At 40.2% G+C, this 21723-nt stretch overlaps 1 protein-coding gene across 13 annotated transcripts in view; it reads left to right on the forward strand.

The window, feature by feature from the left end:
• LOC135109078 (calcium-activated chloride channel regulator 2-like) overlaps positions 1 to 21723 on the forward strand; it is a 460219-nt gene that overhangs the window by 143467 nt on the left and 295029 nt on the right. For all 13 annotated transcript variants that reach the window (XM_064020133.1, XM_064020128.1, XM_064020124.1 and 10 more), the window contains exons 7-9: positions 1315 to 1460; positions 6486 to 6704; positions 17064 to 17270. In XM_064020133.1, the coding sequence (XP_063876203.1) occupies positions 1315 to 1460; positions 6486 to 6704; positions 17064 to 17270 (572 nt within the window). The remainder of the gene's footprint in view (positions 1 to 1314; positions 1461 to 6485; positions 6705 to 17063; positions 17271 to 21723) is intronic.

Genomic DNA, 21723 nt, shown 5'->3' on the forward strand with positions numbered 1-21723 from the left:
AGATTGCATGAATTGATAAACAAATGCATAGATAAAAAGAAATGCCGATAAATAAACAAATTATTTTATGAATAACAAATAAGCAAAAAAAAGTAACATTGCAAGCGTGGTAGACTTGCGTATGTGTGTGTGTGTGTGTGTGTGTGTGTGTGTGTGTGTGTGTGTGTGTGTGTGTGTGTAAGTGTGCCTGCATGCGTGAGTGCAACATTGAAACATATATTATTGACAAAATTCTAGACACACGAGAATTCTTTAATCCATTAACTGCTTGGCAAATATTTTCACATACTACTGACAACTTCTTAATGCCGATTTGTTGTGCTAGTTTTGTTTGTAGTATACAAAAGACAAAAGTAATCCCTTTTTCTATATATATATATATATATATATATATATATATATATATATATATATATATATATATATATATATATATATATATATATATATATATATATATATATATATATATATATATATATATATATATATATATATATATATATTTGTCTTTTCTGTTAACATTCATGGCAAAAAAAAGAAAATAAATAAATAGATAAATGAATAAATAAATAAATGGATAAATAAATAAATAAATAAATAAATAAATAAAAAAAAAAATATATATATATATATATATATATATATATATATATATATATATATATATATATATATATATATATATATATATATATATATATATATATATATATATATATATATATATATATTTATTTATTTATTTATTTATTTATTTATTTATTTATTTATTTATTTATTCGTTTATTTATTTATTTATTTATCTATTTATTTATTTGCTTTTTTTTGCCATGAATGTTAACAGAAAAGACAAAAAAAAAGTCTTCTTTTCTGTGTCTCCATGCAAATGATATTTTTTGACTGCCCTGATTATTAACAGAGAAGACGACCACAGCAGTAAAATATTAAGCAACCAACCCTCATTACCCTTGCAAACCTTTCACCCGTTTGTCAAAGGCACGCAGCCTTTTGCGATGTTTTTTTTTTTTTTTTTTCTAGAGTGCCCTAAATATTAACAGGAGAGAGAACCATAGCAGTAACCAATCTTCCATATCCTCGTAAACCATTCACCCGTGTGTGTGTCTGTTACATAAGAACATAAGAAATAAGGGAAGCTGCAAGAAGCCACCAGGCTTACACGTGGCAGACCCTGTATGAAATATACCTATCTATTTCCACCTATCATCCCCATCTATTGCAACAGTAGAAGAGTTAAGTATCTGATCCTCTATATCCCGACAAACTTTTCACGCTTGTGTGTGTTTGTTGCAGGCACGCAGTCCTTCGCGGTGCTGGACGAGGGCATCGGCAGCGACTCCAAGGTGTCCATGATGGTGGCACTCATGGACTCCCTCTACGCCGCCCTGGGACTCTTCACCCACGACGCCAAGCAGCTGCCTCTCATGGTGCACAAGCAGGTGAGGAAGGGACGCAAGCAAGGGGAAGAATACAGCAAAGATCAGTGGACTTAAGGACGCATGGATGGGAAAAAAAGGGAAGATTTACTGCTTGATAGATGTATGAATGTTAAAATGACTCAGCAATAAGAGGCTAATCTTAAAAATTCCTGCACCGCACCTCCACTATATTGAAAATAAATAAATAAAAATGAATAAATAAATAAAAAATAAAAAAAAATATATATATATATATATATATATATATATATATATATATATATATATATATATATATATATATATATATATATATATATATATGTATGTATGATTGAAGTTACACGGATTTTTATGGGTGAGAGAATAATGGAAGAGAGAACATTGAAGTACCATATAATGATGAAGAGGAGGACAATAGTGGGACATGCCTGTTTGAAAATAAATATATTGAGGAAGCAAAGAGAATAATGCATAAATTTGGGTTAATAAAAGAAAAGAAAAAGGAGGATGAAGAGAACAGAGGACGCAAACAGTGAGAAGGGTTACGTCAGGGAGCTTCGTTTCAAAGGCAATACTCCCGACCAACAACTCAACTCAACTCAGAACGCATGGATGGGGAAAAGGTACGATAGAGTCTCTAGTCAATGCATAAATGTTACAATGCCTCAACAACAAAGGACTATTCTGAAACACTGCAACACACCTTCACTGCATTCAAAAGGCTCTAGTTCAAGTTATACAGGTTGTTTTTTTGTTGTCCTAGTGACAGATCAACAAGATTTTTATGTCATTAACAGGAGAAACGCTCTTGAGAACCCAGCTAATCATCTCTGAGACCTTTGAAAAACAGTCGTGGTGAGTGAGCAAAGTGTTCCAGAATACGGGCCAAGGTGATATGGCGCTAGATGAGAGGACGGAGTAGATGAAAAAAATAAATAAATAAATAAAATGAAACGTAAATGGAGAAAGAACAAAATGGAGGAAGATATAATGAAAGAATGGAGTAGTGATAGGTAAAGAGGGAAAATAAAATGTAAGGAGAGCAAGAAGATAAAGAAGAGGGAAAAGTATAAGACATGGAAGAAAGTAAGAGGTAGAGATTTCGAAGAGTGAAAAAAAGGGAAAAGAGAAAATTGAACAAAGGACAATTGAAGAAAGGCATGGAGTGAGTTAGGAGAGAAAGGAAGAGAATTAGAGAAGTATCAGACGAAAGAAAATGGGTAAGAAAAGAGAAACGAGGTAAAAGATGATGAAAGAAAAGATTACGAGAAGGAGATTGAAAAAGAAAGCCGGAATACTGAGAGAGGGAGCTTGTTATTGGAGCTAATGATGGCAGGAAGGAGCTTAATGGAGGTAATAGCACAAGAAAACACAAGTTGAGGAAAACAAGAAGAAAATAATAAGAGACAAAGCGATGATTATGAAAGAGTATAGGTATTACGGAAGTCAGGTGAAGGCATCTCTCTCTCTCTCTCTCTCTCTCTCTCTCTCTCTCTCTCTCTCTCTCTCTCTCTCTCTCTCTCTCTCTCTCTCTCTCTCTCTCTCTCTCTCTCTCTCTCTCTCTTTAATCCCCCAGTCTCTCTGTACCCTCCTCCCTTTATCTCCCCAGCCTCCGTCGCCTCGCTGCCTGTCCGTCGTTAGGTCGTCATGTAAAGTTTCCCCGACCCTTGCTTCCTCTCTTTATTGCGCCAACTTTTATCAAATAGTACAGACACGCCCTCGCAGCCCCGCCAGCGCCCTTTGTCCATCCACCAAACTTTAGCGACCCTCCTCCTCATAGGTTCTCTCAGCCACTTCGCCTTATGTCCCATCCTTCCTCTAACCGATCCCTTGTTCTCTCTCGCCCTCAATATTTTAGTAACTCTTTCCTAAAGGCTCTTTCAACACTTCACCTTATATATATCGCGTCGGTAACCTACACTTTACTCTTTCCGTCTATTTTTTTTTTTTATATTCTCGCCTATATACGTATCTTTTTTTTACTATATCCTTGTTCGTTATTTTGGGCTGTTTTTTTTTTTTTTGTGTCATTTGTTGATATATTTCGGTTTGGTTATTTTCCTCCAGTTATTACTCTCACTTTCTAAATGTTTTTTCTCTCTCTCTCTCTCTCTCTCTCTCTCTCTCTCTCTCTCTCTCTCTCTCTCTCTCTCTCTCTCTCTCTCTCTCTCTCTCTCTCTCTCTCTCTCTCTCTCTCTCTCTCTCTCTCTCTCTCTCTCTCTCTTCCGATGTATGAGTCTTTTCGCCACCTCTCTTTCTTTCCTCATTCCAAAGCTTGCATTTTCTTCTCTCTTGAAAGAGCTTTACCTGATTATTTGCATTCTATTGATTCTTTAATGTCTCCATATTTTTTCACTCGGTTTTTCTGCAACCTTTTTTTTTACTATCCCAAAGCTTTTTTTTTTTTTTACGTGGTTGTTTATTTCCAACTCCTACTCAGTTCCTTAATTCTATTCATTTATACGTGTTTTATTTATTTATTTATTTATTTATTTATTTATTTACTTATCTATTTACTTATTTATTTATTTACTTATTTTTACTATTTCTTCTATTGTTATTTGTAATCTTGTGATGAAGCCCGAGTCGAGTAGCTGTGTGTGGGAAATTTGTTTAGGTAAGATGACCATGTTGGTGGGGCGTCAAAATCAGTCATTCAATCAAGCTCCACATAATAATGCATTGCCCAAATCAGTCAGTCAGTCTGTCGTTCCATCTGTCGGTCAGTGAGTTCGTCCGTGAAAGCAATTCAGTGTTTGGCATAAAAGTCACTTACAAATCAATATACGTGTCTCCAAAAAAAAAAAAATATATAAGTAGTTCGATCTTAGGCATGACCTACTGTATGTACTGTACGTCCTGTTTTTACGTACCATTGACCGAAATGTATTATTCCAGACATTATACAGTGGAACGTCTTGAATTTCATTATGTAGATTTTGAAAGACTACAGTTTGAGAGGAAATTCTGCGGGATCAGCAAATTTTCCGAGGAGGAGAAGAAGAAAGCGAGAATTACATTACGAGCTGGAGGACATGGAGAGAGAGAGAGAGAGAGAGAGAGAGAGAGAGAGAGAGAGAGAGAGAGAGAGAGAGAGAGAGAGATCCACACAGGCACCTCCACAGGATGAGAGATAGGTAGACATATGAGCAGCCACCCACACAGACAGAAATAAACAGGCAGACAACACCCACACAGACAGACAGAAAGACAGAAAACACCCACACAGACAGACAGAAAGACAGACAAACATATACATAAAGAGGAAAAAGAAAAAAAAAAGGTTCAGAAGGGGCTAGAGAAGTTGGCAGCAGCTTACGTTACGCTGAGAGGAGGAGTGTGGAAGAGTTCGAATCCAGAGGAGCGGAGAAAGGACCCGCCAGACTTTTACCAAGCAGCGGAGAGGTCGGGAGAGTTTAGATGGAGGGAGTCATCGGGCTGTATACATATTGATGATCTCTTCCGGTAGACGAAGGGGGAGCGAGAGAGATAGTGGTCTGAGGAGGGCTCTCTCTCTCTCTCTCTCTCTCTCTCTCTCTCTCTCTCTCTCTCTCTCTCTCTCTCTCTCTCTCTCTCTCTCTCTTTCTTTCTTTCTTTCTTTCTTTCTTTCTTTCTTCATGCCCTCCAGCTCGTAAGGAATTCTAAACATTATGAAGAGATGAAAGAATGAGAGAGAGAGAGAGAGAGAGAGAGAGAGAGAGAGAGAGAGAGAGAGAGAGTAATTTTGTGAATCAAGGCATGAATAATCGATCAGTTCTTTATTTGTACTGGAGCATCACAATTTAGTCACAACAGATGGCAGGAGCGTAGTAGAAACGGTAAAAAAAAAATAAATATTGAGACATTGGTAATAAAAAATGTTCAAATAAAAGTGTAGTATGAGTATTTTAAAACCTGTGGAAGTGAAGTGAAAGTGACACATATAATAGTAAAATCAGTCGTAAAACCTCAACGAAATACTCTTGTTGGCGTCATTTTTTTTATATAAGACACAGGTACTTCCGGAAAAGAAAAGGTAAACGACCAAGGGACTGATTATCAAGTAAAAAATAAATCTTTTCCCCTCCAAACACAATCTACAAGGAAAAATCGCTCCTATGAGTGTCTGAATAAATGTTAAGGTACTCTACTCGACAAGGGTACAGTAGACACTATTACGTTCGGACTAGGAAACTTATATTACGCATCACTATATTATTTGAATTCAGGCAGTACTGTATGAAAAGGTGCTGCTGCCAAGTAAATCATGAGGGGTGATTACGTCCGTGCTGGCTGCTCCTCTTCTTTATTTAAGCTTGCGTGTGATTGTATAAAGCACCTGAATAGTCGATGAAAATACATAGAATACTTGAAACTGAAAATGCCCCCGAAAAAAATTCCTCTCTTACACGTCATTTCAGTTTGTTTACAGTGGGAACGTTTTATTTCCACTCATTCAGTCTTTTCAGTTGTTTCTTTACCATCTCGCTTGTCTCCACACTCATGAAAAAAACACGTGCTAGTGATTCGTTTCCAGCAAGCAGGTTTTTTATTTGATTCTTCAATAATGCACGTTTTGTTCCTGCCTCGAACATTTCATTTTTAACCAGTTTACGTCTCACTGCATTTTTATCGTATTTCTTTTCTTGTCTTGCTTTGTTTTTTTCGAGCATATTTCTTTTCCTTTCCATGTTTTCTACCACCAATTCTCTTATTTTTCATCACACGTTGGATGTCTTTTTCCTTTTGGTTTGTTCCTTTTCTTTAGAACTTTTTATTCCGATTCTTATTTTTTCCCTCACACGTTTCCACCACTGGTCTAATTGTTTATTTTTGTACGCATTTTCTTTTCTTTCCTCGTTATTTTACATCAGCTCTCATTTTGTTTCATTCTTACGTTTTATTATTCACCACTTTTTTTTATAGTTTTTTTAGTTTTTTTTTTTAGTTTGACTTTTCTCTACATTTTTATTTTTCTTCATTCAGCAACTCCATATTTTTTTTTCACCACGTATTGGATGATTGCCCGTCACTTTCACGTTTTTCCTTCACCGTCTCCCGCAGGAATATCCGGGCGGCATCATCAGCATCTCGCAAGGCTCCTTCAACATCGACGAGACACTGGGAGGGGAAGTGAAGTTCGCCCTCACCTACTACGACCTGGGCCACGTCGGGAACACGGTGAACCTGATCGACCCCAACGGTCAAGGAGTGAAGACTCTGCACAGCCAGGAGGAGGACAGCGATGTGAACACCATCTTCATCACCCTCAGAGATGCCATGGTGAGTGCTGCAGAGAGAGAGAGAGAGAGAGAGAGAGAGAGAGAGAGAGAGAGAGAGAGAGAGAGAGAGAGAGAGAGAGTACCAGGAAGCATATTGGTCTATAAAGAGATTATATATTGACCTATGTGGAAAAACAGGTTGCAGGGGAGAGAGAGAGAGAGAGAGAGAGAGAGAGAGAGAGAGAGAGAGAGAGAGAGAGAGAGAGAGAGAGAATATTTTTCACTTGTTTGTTTTTGTATGTTTGCCCTGAAAATCCTTCAAGAAACGCTCCCCCCTTTTTTCTCTCTCAGAAAAGACTCATTACAAACAAATTGCATGTTAACCTTTGATCTCATTCTTAGCTGATTCCTTGTTTAGCCTCTCCGTCACATAGGGGACAGCTGCCCATGACAGATTTGTTCTTGTCTGTCAAACAGTGTGAGCGGTTTGCCATTTCACTTAGTAATGCCGAAGTCACTGGACTGCCGCGCGGTGATGGTTCCCTTAAAGTACTTCCGGGATGGTAATGAGAGAAGCAGCTCGTGCATATAATTAGTCTTAAAAGCGCTCTAGTGATGAATCCGAAAAATGCTTGAGTGTTAATTATGAAACATGTTTGAATGTTAATTTTGAGGTAGTATTTGATCGACACTAATAATTCTGAAATATATTCCATAATGCTAATGCTAAAATATGTTCGACCGTGTTAGTTCTGAAACATAATTGATAGCGTCAATCCCTAAACGTGATCAACACTGTTAATTGCACACGTTCAATAGTGTTAATTCTGAAACATGTGCAGTGTTAGCCAAAGGAAAATACTTGTAAGTGCCCTTGTGTGAGGCCACCGGCGGGAGCAATATTGATCTGTGGTATGTTTGTTGGTGGGAAGGACGCAGTGAGTTACAGACTGCAGGCAGGCCAGCTGTGTTGGGAGTCTGTCAGCTGGGAATGTGTCCACGTGAGCTGAAGTGTCGGTCTTGTAACTAGAAATTTTTACCGATGGATATATATATATATATATATATATATATATATATATATATATATATATATATATATATATATATATATATATATATATATATATATATATATATATATATATTTTATATAGTTTCCTGCAGTTATATATTTTTGTACTTGAACATTCGAATGTGATCCAATAATACATTTAACATGACATTCTTTTATTATTATTACTGCTGTTGCTACTACTACTGCCTCAACAACAACAATAACAACAACAACAACTACTACTACTACTACTACTACTACTACTACTACTACTACTACTACTACTACTACTTTGTTATGTAGGAGGGGCACCGGCCAAGGGCAACAAAATTATAACAAAAAAAGGCCCACTGAGATGCCGGTCCCTACTACTACTACTACTACTACTACTACTACTACTACTACTACTACTACTACTACTGCTACTACATCAAACTAATAGTACCTAGTAGTAGTAGTAATAGTAGTAGTAGTAGTAGTAGTAGTAGTAGTAGTAGATATGTAGTATTAGATATGTAGTATTAGATAGTAGAGTATTAGATATGGTTGGATGCCACAGTCATTAGCGGGAGCTGGGGCTAATGACCTCCAAGTAATGGAGCCCCTAACTGACACATCAATAAACATGGGGTGGAGGTATTAGTAGTGGTAGTAGTAGTGGAAAAAAAAAAAAAAAGTAGTAGTAGTAGTAGTAGTAGTAGTACTAGTAGTAGTAGTAGTAGTTGTTGTTGTTGTTGTTGTTGTTGTTGTTGTTGTTGTTGTTGTTGTGACAAGAGCAGTACCAGTAGCAGAAGTAAAAAAAAAAAAGAGAGAAAACGAAGAAGAAAATCAAAAGAATGAGAAGAATAAACGGTATGAGCTCCACTCGACAAAACTAAAAACAAAAAGGAAAAAAGTGCGATGTCCAAAGGGATGAAGGGAGAAAAGCCTTAATATTTTGGTCGGCATGAAAGATAAAATAACAAGCGGTACGACTCGAATTCAGAATTGCCTGAATATTCTTTAATGCAAATCAAGACGTGTCTGGCCTTGTACGCGGACGCCGAGCCAGACACGTAACTAGGGGGAGCGTAGTGGAGGTTCATGGAGGGTGGCTTGCGACTGTGGGGGTAGAGACCGGAACAAAGCATTTTAAAGTAGGAAATTATGAAGATGCTGTATATTTTTTTGTGTCTCTCTAGTACTCCAAACTTTCGTGTAGTGAAAATTCCTGGAAGCAAAGAAGTAACGTTTTATTTTTTTTATTTTTTATTTTTATTTTTATTTATTTTTTTATGTAAGAGAAGCACCGGTCAAGAGCAACAAAATTAGAAGAGAAAAAGCCCACTGAGGTGCCGGCCCCCGAATAGATTCAGAAACGATCGTCGAAAATTGGAGAATAAGTGTCTTGAAACCTCCTTCTTGAGAGAATTCAAGTCATAGGAAGGAAGAAATACAGAAGCAAGAAGGGAGTTCTTGAGTTTACCAGAAAAAGGAATGAATGATTGAGAATACTGGTTAACTCTTACATTAGAGATGTGGACAGAATATGGGTCCTCGCTTAAGCAGCGAGGCCGCCGGAGGAAGGGTGGCATGCAGTTAGGGAGATCAGAATAGCAGTTACCATGAAAATAGCGGTAGAAGATAGCAAAAGATGCAATATTGCGGCGATGAGAGAGAGGCTGAAGACAGTCACTTAGAGGAGCTGATAAGACGAAAAGCTTTTGATTCCACCCTGTCTAAAGAGCGGTATTAGTGGAACCACCTATTCATATGAAGCGTACTCTATACATGGACAGATAAGGGCCATGTACAAGTTTGGATTGAAAATGAAGATAGAGAAAGAAGGAAAGAACAGAGAAGGGACTACTGTCAGCTGCCTCAGACACCTGCATTTCATTGAGAAAAAAAGGAGAGGTGGCGGTAGAGACCCGAACAAAACATTCTAAGGAAGGAAATGATAAAGTTACAGTACATTTCTGCCTCCCTCCAGTACTCGAAAGCTTCCAGGTACCTTAATGAAGTGTTGAAAAAGGGAACATAAGGAACTGAAACAAACGAAACACTTGAAAGAAGGAAATAATGAACTTCTATTATACTTCCGCCTCTCTTTGGTACTCAAAGTTCGAGGTAGCGTAATGAACCAGCCATAGGGAGACAGGGGAGGGAAAATAAGTTACTGTGAGAATATTTAGCTATGCATCATATCTGGAGTGAAGATCTGTCTCATCACATTTTGCTCTCGAGATGAAATGAAAACAGGACTTGACTTTCAATTTACATACTGGTTGAGTGACGGGCTGCTTATAAGAGTGACCCTCCCCTTGCCCTGCAGCCCCTGGGAAATAATGACGAGTGGAAAGCATCTATTGAACGCCATCTTGTAATGAAGGTCTTGGCAGTCCTGCCATCTGGGTGTATTTCCTGCGGGTGTTGTGGCGATTGTGTTTCCCACTCTGGTGTACTCGTGAGTGTGAATGTACTTATGGCCAGGACGATTACTTACACACACACACACACACACACACACACACACACACACACACACACACACACACACGTGGACAGACCTATCCAAAGAGAGCGAAATCCCATAAAACAACTCTAGATGAATATTCAAATCTTCCTCCTCCTCCTCCTCTTCTATGTTTGGTGACGGTAGCATTCCGTCGGCCATCGCTATACAGGGTTCGCGGGAACACCCCATTTGTGTCGGTAGTGTTTTGACCTTGATTCTTTACGTACGTACACGTGCACACTGACAAACACGTAGACGATACGCAAAAAAACACATCTTCATAATAACATGATGCATACGTACATACATACATACATACATACATACATACATACATAAATACATAGCATACCCATATGACACGCACACGCACAAACACAACGAAAGCACAAAGCCATACATACAGACCCAAACATGCGTCACTTTCAACAACAAAACTGACAACGCTGATTTAGGCTCACAACTTCACTTCTCCATCGCACACCATAAAATAACATTCACTTCTCAGCTTCAGGATATTCATTACCACCACAAAAACCTGTCTACTACATAACACCTGGCTGCCCTGTGGTGATGAAGCCTTGAGACGAGCACTGCAAATGATGTTGACAGCTATTATTGAATGTTTACATTATTCAGAAGATAATCAATGTGTGCGGTGAGTGTAATGGATCTTATGAGAGAGAGAGAGAGAGAGAGAGAGAGAGAGAATTTCAAGAGTTACATCATATATATAGCCAGAGGATGGACGAGAACTGCATGCATACATAAAAATCACCTCCTTCCTATCTTACGCGTGATTTCACTTACCAGTTTTCATCAGCATCTCGCGCCGCCTCTCCCCTTCCCTGCTGTCGTCGCCTTCCACGCTGCAGCTTCCTCCATTACCACCTCCATAAAGCTCCCGGCGGAATCGACTTGCACCGCCTTCTGCTCCAACACCACGGAATATATGGCTCATGAAAGAGGAATTTAGACTATTTAAATAGCTCCACCGTTCATCTCCGTCCACTTCTCTCTCTTGCTCTCTCTCTTTCCCTCCCTCTCTTCCTCACCTGCTGCAGGGTAACAGGGAGGAAGGAAGTCGGTAAAGGCAAATGCTATAATATATTCATGGGTCCCTCGTCCATATTTTCACCATTTCTCCTCCTCCCTTAGCACTTTACCGGGACACCCAAAGGACGTAAGTTGGAATACCCCTTAATCTCTCCGCGTCCCTTCTTCCCCATCCCACCCTCCGGTGTCTGTTTCCTGGACCGGAGCGTAACGCCTCTCAGTAACCCGCCTGTCTGGATCGTTGTTGTCCCCTTCAAACGTAATAACCGGGACCTGTTCGCTTGGAATTATCATGGCCGACCCGTGCCCACCCTCACCACCCACTGCCACTTCCCCGCCGCCTTTTCCCACCACTACTACTACTACTACTACTACTACTACTACTACTACTATTACTACTACTACTACTATTATTACTACTACTACTACTACTACTAGTACTACTACTACTACTACTAGTACTACTACTACTACTACTTCTACTACTACTACTACTACTACTACTACTACTACTCTCTCTCTCTCTCTCTCTCTCTCTCTCTCTCTCTCTCTCTCTCTCTCTCTCTCTCTCTCTCTCTCTCTCTCTCTCTCTCTCTCTCTCTCTCATCTCTCTCATCTCTCTTCTCGCCTGCACAAAACAAACGACGCAATGTGCAATGAGTAAAGAAAAGGCACAGGCGTACGTACAAGAAATCGCAATAACACAGAATAAATAGAACTTCCATAATATAAAACTTCTTTGGACACCAGCCGGCCACCACCGCCCCTTCGCCCCCCTCGCCTGGTCGGATCCAGAATCTAATTTCGCCAATAAATGTTCGCAGACCTGACTGTGCGGGAAGCGGGTCCTGCCTCTCAATGGCCTCTGCTGGAACCTGCCTGTGTGTGTGTGTGTGTGTGTGTGTGTGTGTGTGTGTGTGTGTGTGTGTGTGTGTGTGTGTGTCGAGAGAGAGAGAGAGAGAGAGAGAGAGAGAGAGAGAGAGTGTGTGGGTGGGTGTGGGTAAGTGTGTAAGTTGCGTTGTAAGCAGTTCGGTGGACACACACACACACACACACACACACACACACACACACACACACACACACACACACACACACACACACACACGAGAGAGAGAGAGAGAGAGAGAGAGAGAGAGAGAGAGAGAGAGAGATGGGGGAGGGGGGCTGGGAAATGATGGGTGAATGATGTAAGATATTCCCGGAAGTGTGCAAGACTGACTGGAAGATGCACGTAATTTCGTGTGAAGCCAGAAAAAAAAAAAACATTATGGATCACTTTTTACGGCCACACCAACGAAGCAAGGAATGGAAACAAGTGTATCTTAAGCAACAACTGACTGACTTAGACTGAGCTAAACTCATCAAAAATATCGGAAGAAGAAATAGACACCTTATCAAAGAAGGCGAAAAAGTGTAATCTACAGCTATCATTGTTGTCCGTGGAGGAGAGTATCAATATTTGAGTTGAAAGGAAGAGGCGAGTTTGCTGAAAGTGAAATACTGAAATGGAAAATGACAAAGGTAACAGAACCAAGAGGCACAAAGGCAAACTGGCCAGCGTCATGCACTTCAACCTCCTGCGTATCCTCGATCCAGATAAACCAGTGTAATTCCAGTCTAACTCCCCCACGACTGAAGGCAGAAGAGGGAGCAAAAGGTGAACGCCCGAGCATCACGTGATATTTTTAAAGTATATACCATAGTGTAGTGGACGTGTGGTGATGAGATTGGGTGGGTGCACCGGAAGGCTTCCGTAATAACACATGAGTGCAGTGGCTGATGTGTTGGTTTGTTTGTTTCACTTGTATTGTTTAGTAATTTTGTTTTCATAGTCTATGCATACATTTTCTTCAATACTAACCTCCTTTAAGCTGCCTTTCTTCCCCCTAAGCATCTCACATCTAAGAAGACACAATGAAATTACTTTCAAATTTGTATACTCGATTCATTGTGTACTGTACCCTGTGGTAAAAATCAAAAATAAAAAAAAGGAAAAAAGGGCAATCAGATAATGAATTTAAAATCTTTATTCAATTCCCCCAAAAAATCAGTGTATGAAATAGTAATTCGTGCTTGTTGTGGTCTCCGCAAAAAAAAAAAGGCAAATAAAGTTTACGACGTTTTAGGAAAATTATAAAATATTTCAAAGAAGTTATCCTCCTTCCTTATAAAGATACATACAAATAGATGTATTGACCACAGTAATCACTGCATCTGATAATGTTTAAAGGGATCAGTGCGTATAGGTGTAATGGTTTGTATGGGCGAACACATGTCAGGGTCGAGTGAATTTTTGTTTTGCAATCCAGAAAGCTGTTTCGTTCCATTGGCGCGTCATTTTGCATGTTGGATGGCTGGGGTCGCCGAGGGATCGCTCTGCATCACAGCCTCGCGTGACTACAAAATGAATCTGCACGCTGCAATTTCACAATTCTGTTAAAAAAATAAAACGAAAAGTAGAAATTAAGAAAATTATTCACAGTACTGAATGTTCCCCTGTTTCGTTTACAAAATCAGTTTAGTAGCGAACGCAGCTGTGAGAAACTCCGGAAAATAGATAAAAAGTTGAATAATAATTATTTGAATTGCAAACGATGTGCAACAGGATATAAAAATGCAAAGTGGCGTGGCTCCTGGGACTTAGTGCACAACACGTCAAGATTGAAATATTGCTATAGGAATCGTTCGATGGGCCTCGCCTTCGTAGGAATGGCCGAGCTATGATGGATGTGGATTACATATGCATACCAGGCAGATAGAGATGAACTGGTACAGATACCTGACGCACCCCGGCACGGCTCCATCAAGCCACACGTAGAATGCACTGGTCACTTAATTAGGAGGCTAAAAAATAACGTACGCTTTTTGAAGGAGCGAATAAATTTGATGAAACTTTTACGTTAGATGTTGCTTTTAGTGGTGAGAGAATTTCTAGTCAAACAATAAATTGATTTTCAAACATATCAGTGAATGATATATACAATGAGTACCCGACAACATTTTTAAGGGAAGAATATCAGCAAGTTTTGATTCCGATAACACACAACATTTCATATATTTACTATTGAATGGTGTGCATTAAACCACAATGGCTTACAAACAGACACCAAAGCTTGTAATTTTAATGTATTTCATTCTCTTTGCATGAGGATCTCAGTTGCGAGGAAAAAATATATATTTATTTACTTCACTTTGTTTGCAATCTTTTATTTACTTTTCTTTTTTTTTCATTTTTATCGTACAAGTCTGGTTATTTATTTACTTCAGATTGTTGTGCAGTATTTTAATATTTAAGTACGTCTGTCTCGTCTCCCAATTTTAGTGTCGGCGCCGAGAACCTGTCAGTCAGTCAGTAAATGTCTTGTTATGTTCGTGATATTTGCTACAAGTTTCTATAATTCCTTTTATATAATCGCTATAGCCAGTCCTGGTAAATACGTCTGGTGCGTGATCAGAATACCTGATAGCACTCTACTGCAGGAGAACTAGTTCCGGGCAGACAACCAGTGCTTGCTGCTCCACTACTGAATTGTGTTGCGAATGGACCTCGGCCAAGATGTTCCAGGAAGTGGAGAGTCCTGATAGACTGGGGAGATCAATTCACTGGCCGCTGCTTTCCATCCTCCTACCAAGTTATTATGGGAAATGTTCGTGAGTTAGAACATAGAGGTTTGATCCCATGCGTCTTGACCTATTCAAGTCTTCGTTGTATGATAGTAATATGTACAGATGGGAAACAAACAGCAGCAGACCTCATCACACATAGAAAAATTGGTAGGTAGTTAAATAGATAGATAGATGGATGGCTAGACATATAGATAGATAGATAAATAGGTAGACAGATAGACAGATGGATAGATAGATACTGCATACATACATACATACATACATACATACATACATACATACATACATACATACATGCATATATATTATTTGTTTGTGAGCTACACTATGTGATCCAAAGTGAGGTACGTAGAAGAGTGAAACAGAAGGCTTCTGGTGAGTCACTTTATGATATACAGCAAATATTAAAGAAGAAAACCAAAAACGAGAATCGGTTTACCATGACGTTTGGGCTCATGGAGGGAGAGAGAGAGAGAGAGAGAGAGAGAGAGAGAGAGAGAGAGAGAGAGAGAGAGAGAGAGAGAGAGAGAGAGAGAGAGAGAGAGAGAGAGAGAGAGAGAGAGAGAGAGAGAGAGAGAGAGAGAGAGAGAGAGAGAAATGTACCACTTTTATACCACTATCCTGTCTGTCCGTTTCTTAGCTAATTTTCAAATCCCACAGGTGTAAAGTAGCATAATTTTCAACAAAGTAATTACCGACTCCACTTAGCTTTGTTTCATTTTCTCACACCGTAAGTAACAAACTAAACATCGAAAACTTATTGAATTCACGTCTCACAATCGGAAAGTCAGTTCATACTAATCACCAGAAAGGTCGCGTGAAAGGGAATTATTCATTTTCGTTTCCAAACCAGAAAGAAACTGCTTTCTTTATGTATGTGATTTTGGATGAGCTCAACATGGAAGAACAGTTGTCTTAGAATTTTGTAACTGCTTTTTATTTGTTAGATTATTATTATTATTATTTTATTTTTTTGGGGGGCGGTGGAAGAGAAGGGAGCGAGAGGGAGATATATTCAACCTATCCAGCAGAGAGAGAGAGAGAGAGAGAGAGAGAGAGAGAGAGAGAGAGAGAGAGAGAGAGAGAATCATAACCCCTTAGCCTCCTGACAGAAGCAGAGCGTGTTAGTGGTACCCGTGTGTTATGCCGCCAGACCCCAGCCCCACCAGCCTTCCGCGCCACCCACGACATTCACGACACTCTCCCTGACACGAAGACACAATGGAATGTAATAACAGCGGCCAGGTGATTTCGAAGGTGTCTGATGGCGGGGATCGAACCCATGAACCCACAACAGCACTATTCGCATATTTGCCTTGTCATCACAGAGCGTCGCCATTTGAACCGCGTGATGAATTCAAGGGTTACCGAGAGATTGTATGTTCTTTTTTCTTCTTTTTTTTTTTTTTTTACTTTCTTGCATCTTTGTATGTAAAAAATGTTCTGTTTCTCCCTTTTTATGTTTTATTTAAGTGTGCTCGTCCTCCTCGTCCTCGTCCTGTTAGAACAATACGTTTAAATAACAATACTTCTGAATGCGTTGTAAATAAATGCAATACGTTTACATTTATGCGTAATCACAACGTGCTTTTTATCCACCATTACTTAATTCTACTGAAGACTCGTACTTTTTTCTCCGCAACATTTAGTATTCTGTTAATTTTACTATCACCGTCCGTCCCTTCACACTCAAATTTACCATCACCTGCCATCACTCATCATACTCTTCGTTCCATCACAAGTCTGACCTAAGCAAACATCTTTCTGTTAAAAATTAAACTTTTGTTCCTTAAATGTGTATTTTAACTTATCTTTGCCTCGTCCCTTTTAATTTTACCCATATATTTATCAGCGTCTTGTTCCCATTTTTATAGCCTATCGTAACGTATCCACAGTTTTCTTTATTGTAAGGTCATAATTTCTCTCTTAATATCTACTCTTAGTTTCATAGCACAAACGTTTCCCTTGATGTATGTCTTCCTCTTAAATATCCTATCCACAGTTGTCATAGCTTTTCCTTTAATATCTACTTTTCAGTTTCATTGCACTTGTCTCATAATTTTTTCCCTTAATATCTACTTTTCTCATAAGGTTCATTGCACTCTCCTCTCAAAAGTAGGTTTTCCACATGTCTAACATCTCCCATCACCCAACATAACCTTTTCTTCTCTCCTCCACAGCCCGGGGATTGGATGTACCGTGTGGAGAACAAGGCAGACAGCCACCAGTCTCTTTACATGAGGGTGTGGGCCACGCCGAGAGTCCCCAACGACACCATGCCCTCCACCACCACCTCCAACGCCATTTCCCTCACCGCCTGGACCTCCAACAGTGTCTCCCCGATCAACATCTCCGATACTGAAAACCCTGTGGTGGTTTACGCTAAGGTGAGAGAGAGAGAGAGAGAGAGAGAGAGAGAGAGAGAGAGAGAGAGAGAGAGAGAGAGAGAGAGAGAGAGAGAGAGAGAGAGAGAGAGAGAGAGAGAGAGAGAGAGAGAGAGAGAGAGAATGTGTTGTTTTACAGGAAAAAAATTACTGGTATGTATATGTATTGCATATTTGTATATTTGTATAGTTATATGGGATATATTTTTTGTAGTAGGTTTTCCCAGCGAGGGCTGTACAGTAGTTTTAAACAGGAAAAGGCAATCTATCTATCAATACACTGATTAAAAAGAAAGACGTCAGCGTGAATTAAATGAAAAAGGATAAGAAAAAAAGTATCACCGCTAACCATGAAAATCCCCGATAGTTTATAATTGCAGGTGGAGTAGAGACTATCGTGTGACAATAATAACGAATGATTTGCATCGAGATATTAATTTCTATTCACTGTACGCCGCTTCGTAGAAATTATTATAAAACTGGATCCTTTTTTTTTAACTAAGCTTTCGCATTCACGGTATTCTATTCTATTCTCCTTTTGGTCTTCCACACTTAATCCTGATTTTACATTACTTATTTATCCTCCCTCTCTCTCTCTCTCTCTCTCTCTCTCTCTCTCTCTCTCTCTCTCTCTCTCTCTCTCTCTCTCTCTCTCTCTCTCTCTCTCTCTCTCTCTCTCTCTCTCTCTCTCTCTCTCTCTCTCTCTCTCACCTCACCTGACCTTTCCCCAATTTATACGTTATACATAGTAAAAAATTATACAGTGAGACCACAGTTCTAGTCAGCTACGTCTTATTATCTCGTGTAGACGACAAATTGCCTTCTTAAAAGTAGAACAGGGACCTGATCTATTATTTCTGACCTTAGTACTTCCCAAACTAAGCCTCTTTCTCCTTCCTTCTCTGAAGTCTTTCCTCTTCCTCTCAACTCCATTTTCTCTTCGTCTTCTCATCCGTCCCACTCACTTTCCATTTAACTTCCATCAACAACTGTTTCCCTTGAGGACGAGACTCTGGGTATCTACCGCGGATCTAATTCTCCCATTAAAAGTTGGTGTTTTAAGGCGGTCCCAGCTGCGTGCGGGCAGCCTCGTAACCTCTAGGGCAACCGCACCCACGTAAACAAGGCTGGAAGGCGTCGTGGTGAAGGACTTAAGTCGTTGTCGAAGTTGAGGCATTAGGGCTGTAGCAAGGAAGGCGAGGTGATAAGCAAGGGACAAAGGTGATTGGCTGAAAATAATTTAATGTGTGTTTTCAAGTACGTGTTCGAGTGATGGTTACTTAGCATTCACTGGACGATATGTTTACAGTAGGGTATTGAAAGTATAGAGTAATTTACAGAATGGTATTGAAAGTAATTTTATTTATACTAATGTCATATGTTATATTTACAGCATATTATTCAAGGTATTTACTGTGCAGTATTTCAAGCATATCATATTTATAAGACCGTATTTGGCATACATTAGTTATACATTTTAAAATGCATTATATAAAAGAATACCAATGCTCTCTACAACGATTTTAAAATAGGGAATATTCATAAATCTCATCATGAAATTCAATAAACAACAATTCTAAATGGAAATGTTGGGGTGAAGCCCACTTAACACGTAAAATACATTATATAACGAAAAGTGAATAAAGCCGATCTCCTCTATAACAGTCTTAAACACGAAATTATACATGAATTACATCAGCATTTCCAACAACAATGATAATAATGGCCCTGAAATGGAAATATACTTGCAAAATTATTATAAAGGACTTAGGTTAGACTTTCAGTATTGCGATTCTAGGTCTGATTGACGAGAAAATGTAGTTGAATTTCTCTTTTGTATTGGTAGTAGTGGTAATTGTCGCTGTGTGTGTGTGTGTGTGTGTGTGTGTGTGTGTGGGTGAGTGGGTAGGTGTGCGTGACAATAAGCTTCTGCAGGGTCGTCCTCCAACTTCAGTAAATGGAAAGGAAATGAGAAAGAGGGAAAAGGAAAACATACGAAGAAAGAAGAGTAAGGGAAGAATCAGGAGGTACAGTAAACTAAAGAAAAAGAAAAAGAGATGGAATAAACAAAAGAATCTGCAGCAAAGTCTGGAACAGTTAAAAAAAAAGTCAATCTCTTCTTTTTCCTCATCATCCTGCCTTTTCTTCTTCCTCTCATCATCTCCTTTCATTAGTTTCTTTCCTTCATCTTATCCATCCACCAATTAGTATTTTTATCCTGGACTTCTTGATACGAACTTCCCTTATCTTCCTTTATTAGTTTCCTTTCTATCTTGTGAATGAATTTCTTCTTGCTCCTCTTCCTCCTCTTCTTTTTTTTTCTTATTATTATCATTATCTTCTTCTTCTTCTTCTTCTTCTTCTTCTTCTTCTTCTTCTTCTTCTTCTTCTTCTTCTTCCCCTCCTCCTCCTCCTCCTCCTCCTCCTCCTCCTCCTCCTCCTCCTCCTCCTCCTCCTCCTCCTCCTCCTCCTCCTCCTCCTCCTCCTCCTCCTTTTCCTCCTCTTCCTCCATTCCTTATCCCTCTCCTCTCCACGTCCCTCCCTTCCTCCTCCTCATCCTCCCGTGTCGAGGCAGAAGTGAATTTCGAAAATCTAGTTTACTCTGTAGCTGGGAAAAAAAAAAATACAACGAAAAAGGAAAGAAAGAAAAAATAGGCTTGGATGTCCGAAATAAGAAAAAGGAGGAGAAAGGAAAGGAAAACAGAATGAGGATACGGTAGGAGGAGAAAGAGGAGAAAGGGAGGGAGAGAGGAAAGCCATCCCCCTCAATCCATTCCCTCAACTCTACTTCTGTGTCCCACGGTAATGTCCTTAACTGGTTGCATCTGTAATGCCAGAGATAATATATGACGGCACTCTGTCTACATCAGAGCCGCCGCGCCCCCGCCTCCCTTCCTCGTGAAATAATTGCCAAGGCTTCTGTGGCTCTAAATTATGCTCTCTCCCCCTAGTGGTCCGGGAGAAGGCTGGGAGGGGAGAGGGAATAAACAGCTTGCTAATCTTGGTAGAGGAAGGGAGCGGGAGACTAGGCAGAGCTGGCGGGTTGGATGGCTGGGGAAGCTTAGCGCATGTATGGAGAAATTATTTGTTGTGTTAATTGGGTGGAAATTTAAGGCTTGCTTGCAAAGGAAACCGGGGGCATTTTTACATTTCGTCTTGTCAGTGTTTGTTTGTTTTCCCTCCCGCCCATACTTACACTCCCCACTCGGCATTTCACTAGGAGGTGTTAATAAGATTCAGCGAATTCTCTCTTACTCGTGTGTGTAAAAAAGGGCTGTTTGCTTATGTGGTGTAAGGATGTAAGCAACATTATCACACACACACACACACACACACACACACACACACACACACACACACACACACACACACACACACACACACACACACACACACACACACACACACACACTCTCTCTCTCTCTCTCTCTCTCTCTCTCTCTCTCTCTCTCTCTCTCTCTCTCTCTCTCTCTCTCTCTCTCTCTCTCTCTCTCTCTCTCTCTCTCTCTCTCTCTCTCTCTCTCTCTCTCTCTCTCTCTCTCTCTCTCTCTCTCTCTCTCTCTCTCTCTCTCTCTCTCTCTCTCTCTCTCTCTCTCTCTCTCTCTCTCTCTCTCTCTCTCTCTCTCTCTCTCTCTCTCTCTCTCTCTCTCTCTTACACACACACACACACACACACACACACACACACACACACACACAGAGAGAGAGAGAGAGAGAGAGAGAGAGAGAGAGAGAGAGAGAGAGAGAGAGAGAGAGAGAGAGAGAGTGCGTGCATTTCCTGTGTGTGTGTGTGTGTGTGTCTTTCTGCGTCCGTCTGGAAAGGTTAAGTCTCCCGGAGCCGCTGGGACGTGATGTCTTAGTTTGTTTGGATTTTCATCGCCCTTAAAGAGAAGTGTGCTGTGAGTTCCTGGGCGGGAAGGATGGGATGGGGCTAGGCGGGGCTGGAAAGGGCGACATTGGGCTGGGTTGGAGCGGGGCAAGGGCGGGGCAGGGTTGGGCAAGGGTTAGGTGGGACTGGGCAAGGGTTGGGTGGGGCTTTGCTCAGTCTACACGCACCACTGTCCCTTCCCTTCTTTCTTGAGAAGTTTGGGCGATGACAGACACCAGGGCAGCTCACGAGGGAAATGACCAGCGTGCTTTCATGTACGTAGAGGGACAAAACTGGAAGCACCGGTCACTCCTCACGTGGAAATAACTGTCCTGCCGGCGTGTAGTAGGTATTGTGGGTAATGTCTCCTTTCCCAGGGTTGTAGAACGGAGAAAGGGACAGGATAAGGTCGTAATATAAGGTAATTAAAGGGAGCGAATTATCTTCCCTTTCCGAAAGCCACACGAAAGCCTCACCACCACCTCGCTATCGTGAATATATAAATCATACCCGGACGAGAGTGTTCAGAGGGATTTGAAATAAACCGATTACTCTGAGCTCGTGTATGTAAGCCGCCTCCACTTGCCC

This window comes from Scylla paramamosain, chromosome 18, assembly GCF_035594125.1.
Source record: "Scylla paramamosain isolate STU-SP2022 chromosome 18, ASM3559412v1, whole genome shotgun sequence".
In the NCBI taxonomy this organism is placed as follows: domain Eukaryota; kingdom Metazoa; phylum Arthropoda; class Malacostraca; order Decapoda; family Portunidae; genus Scylla; species Scylla paramamosain.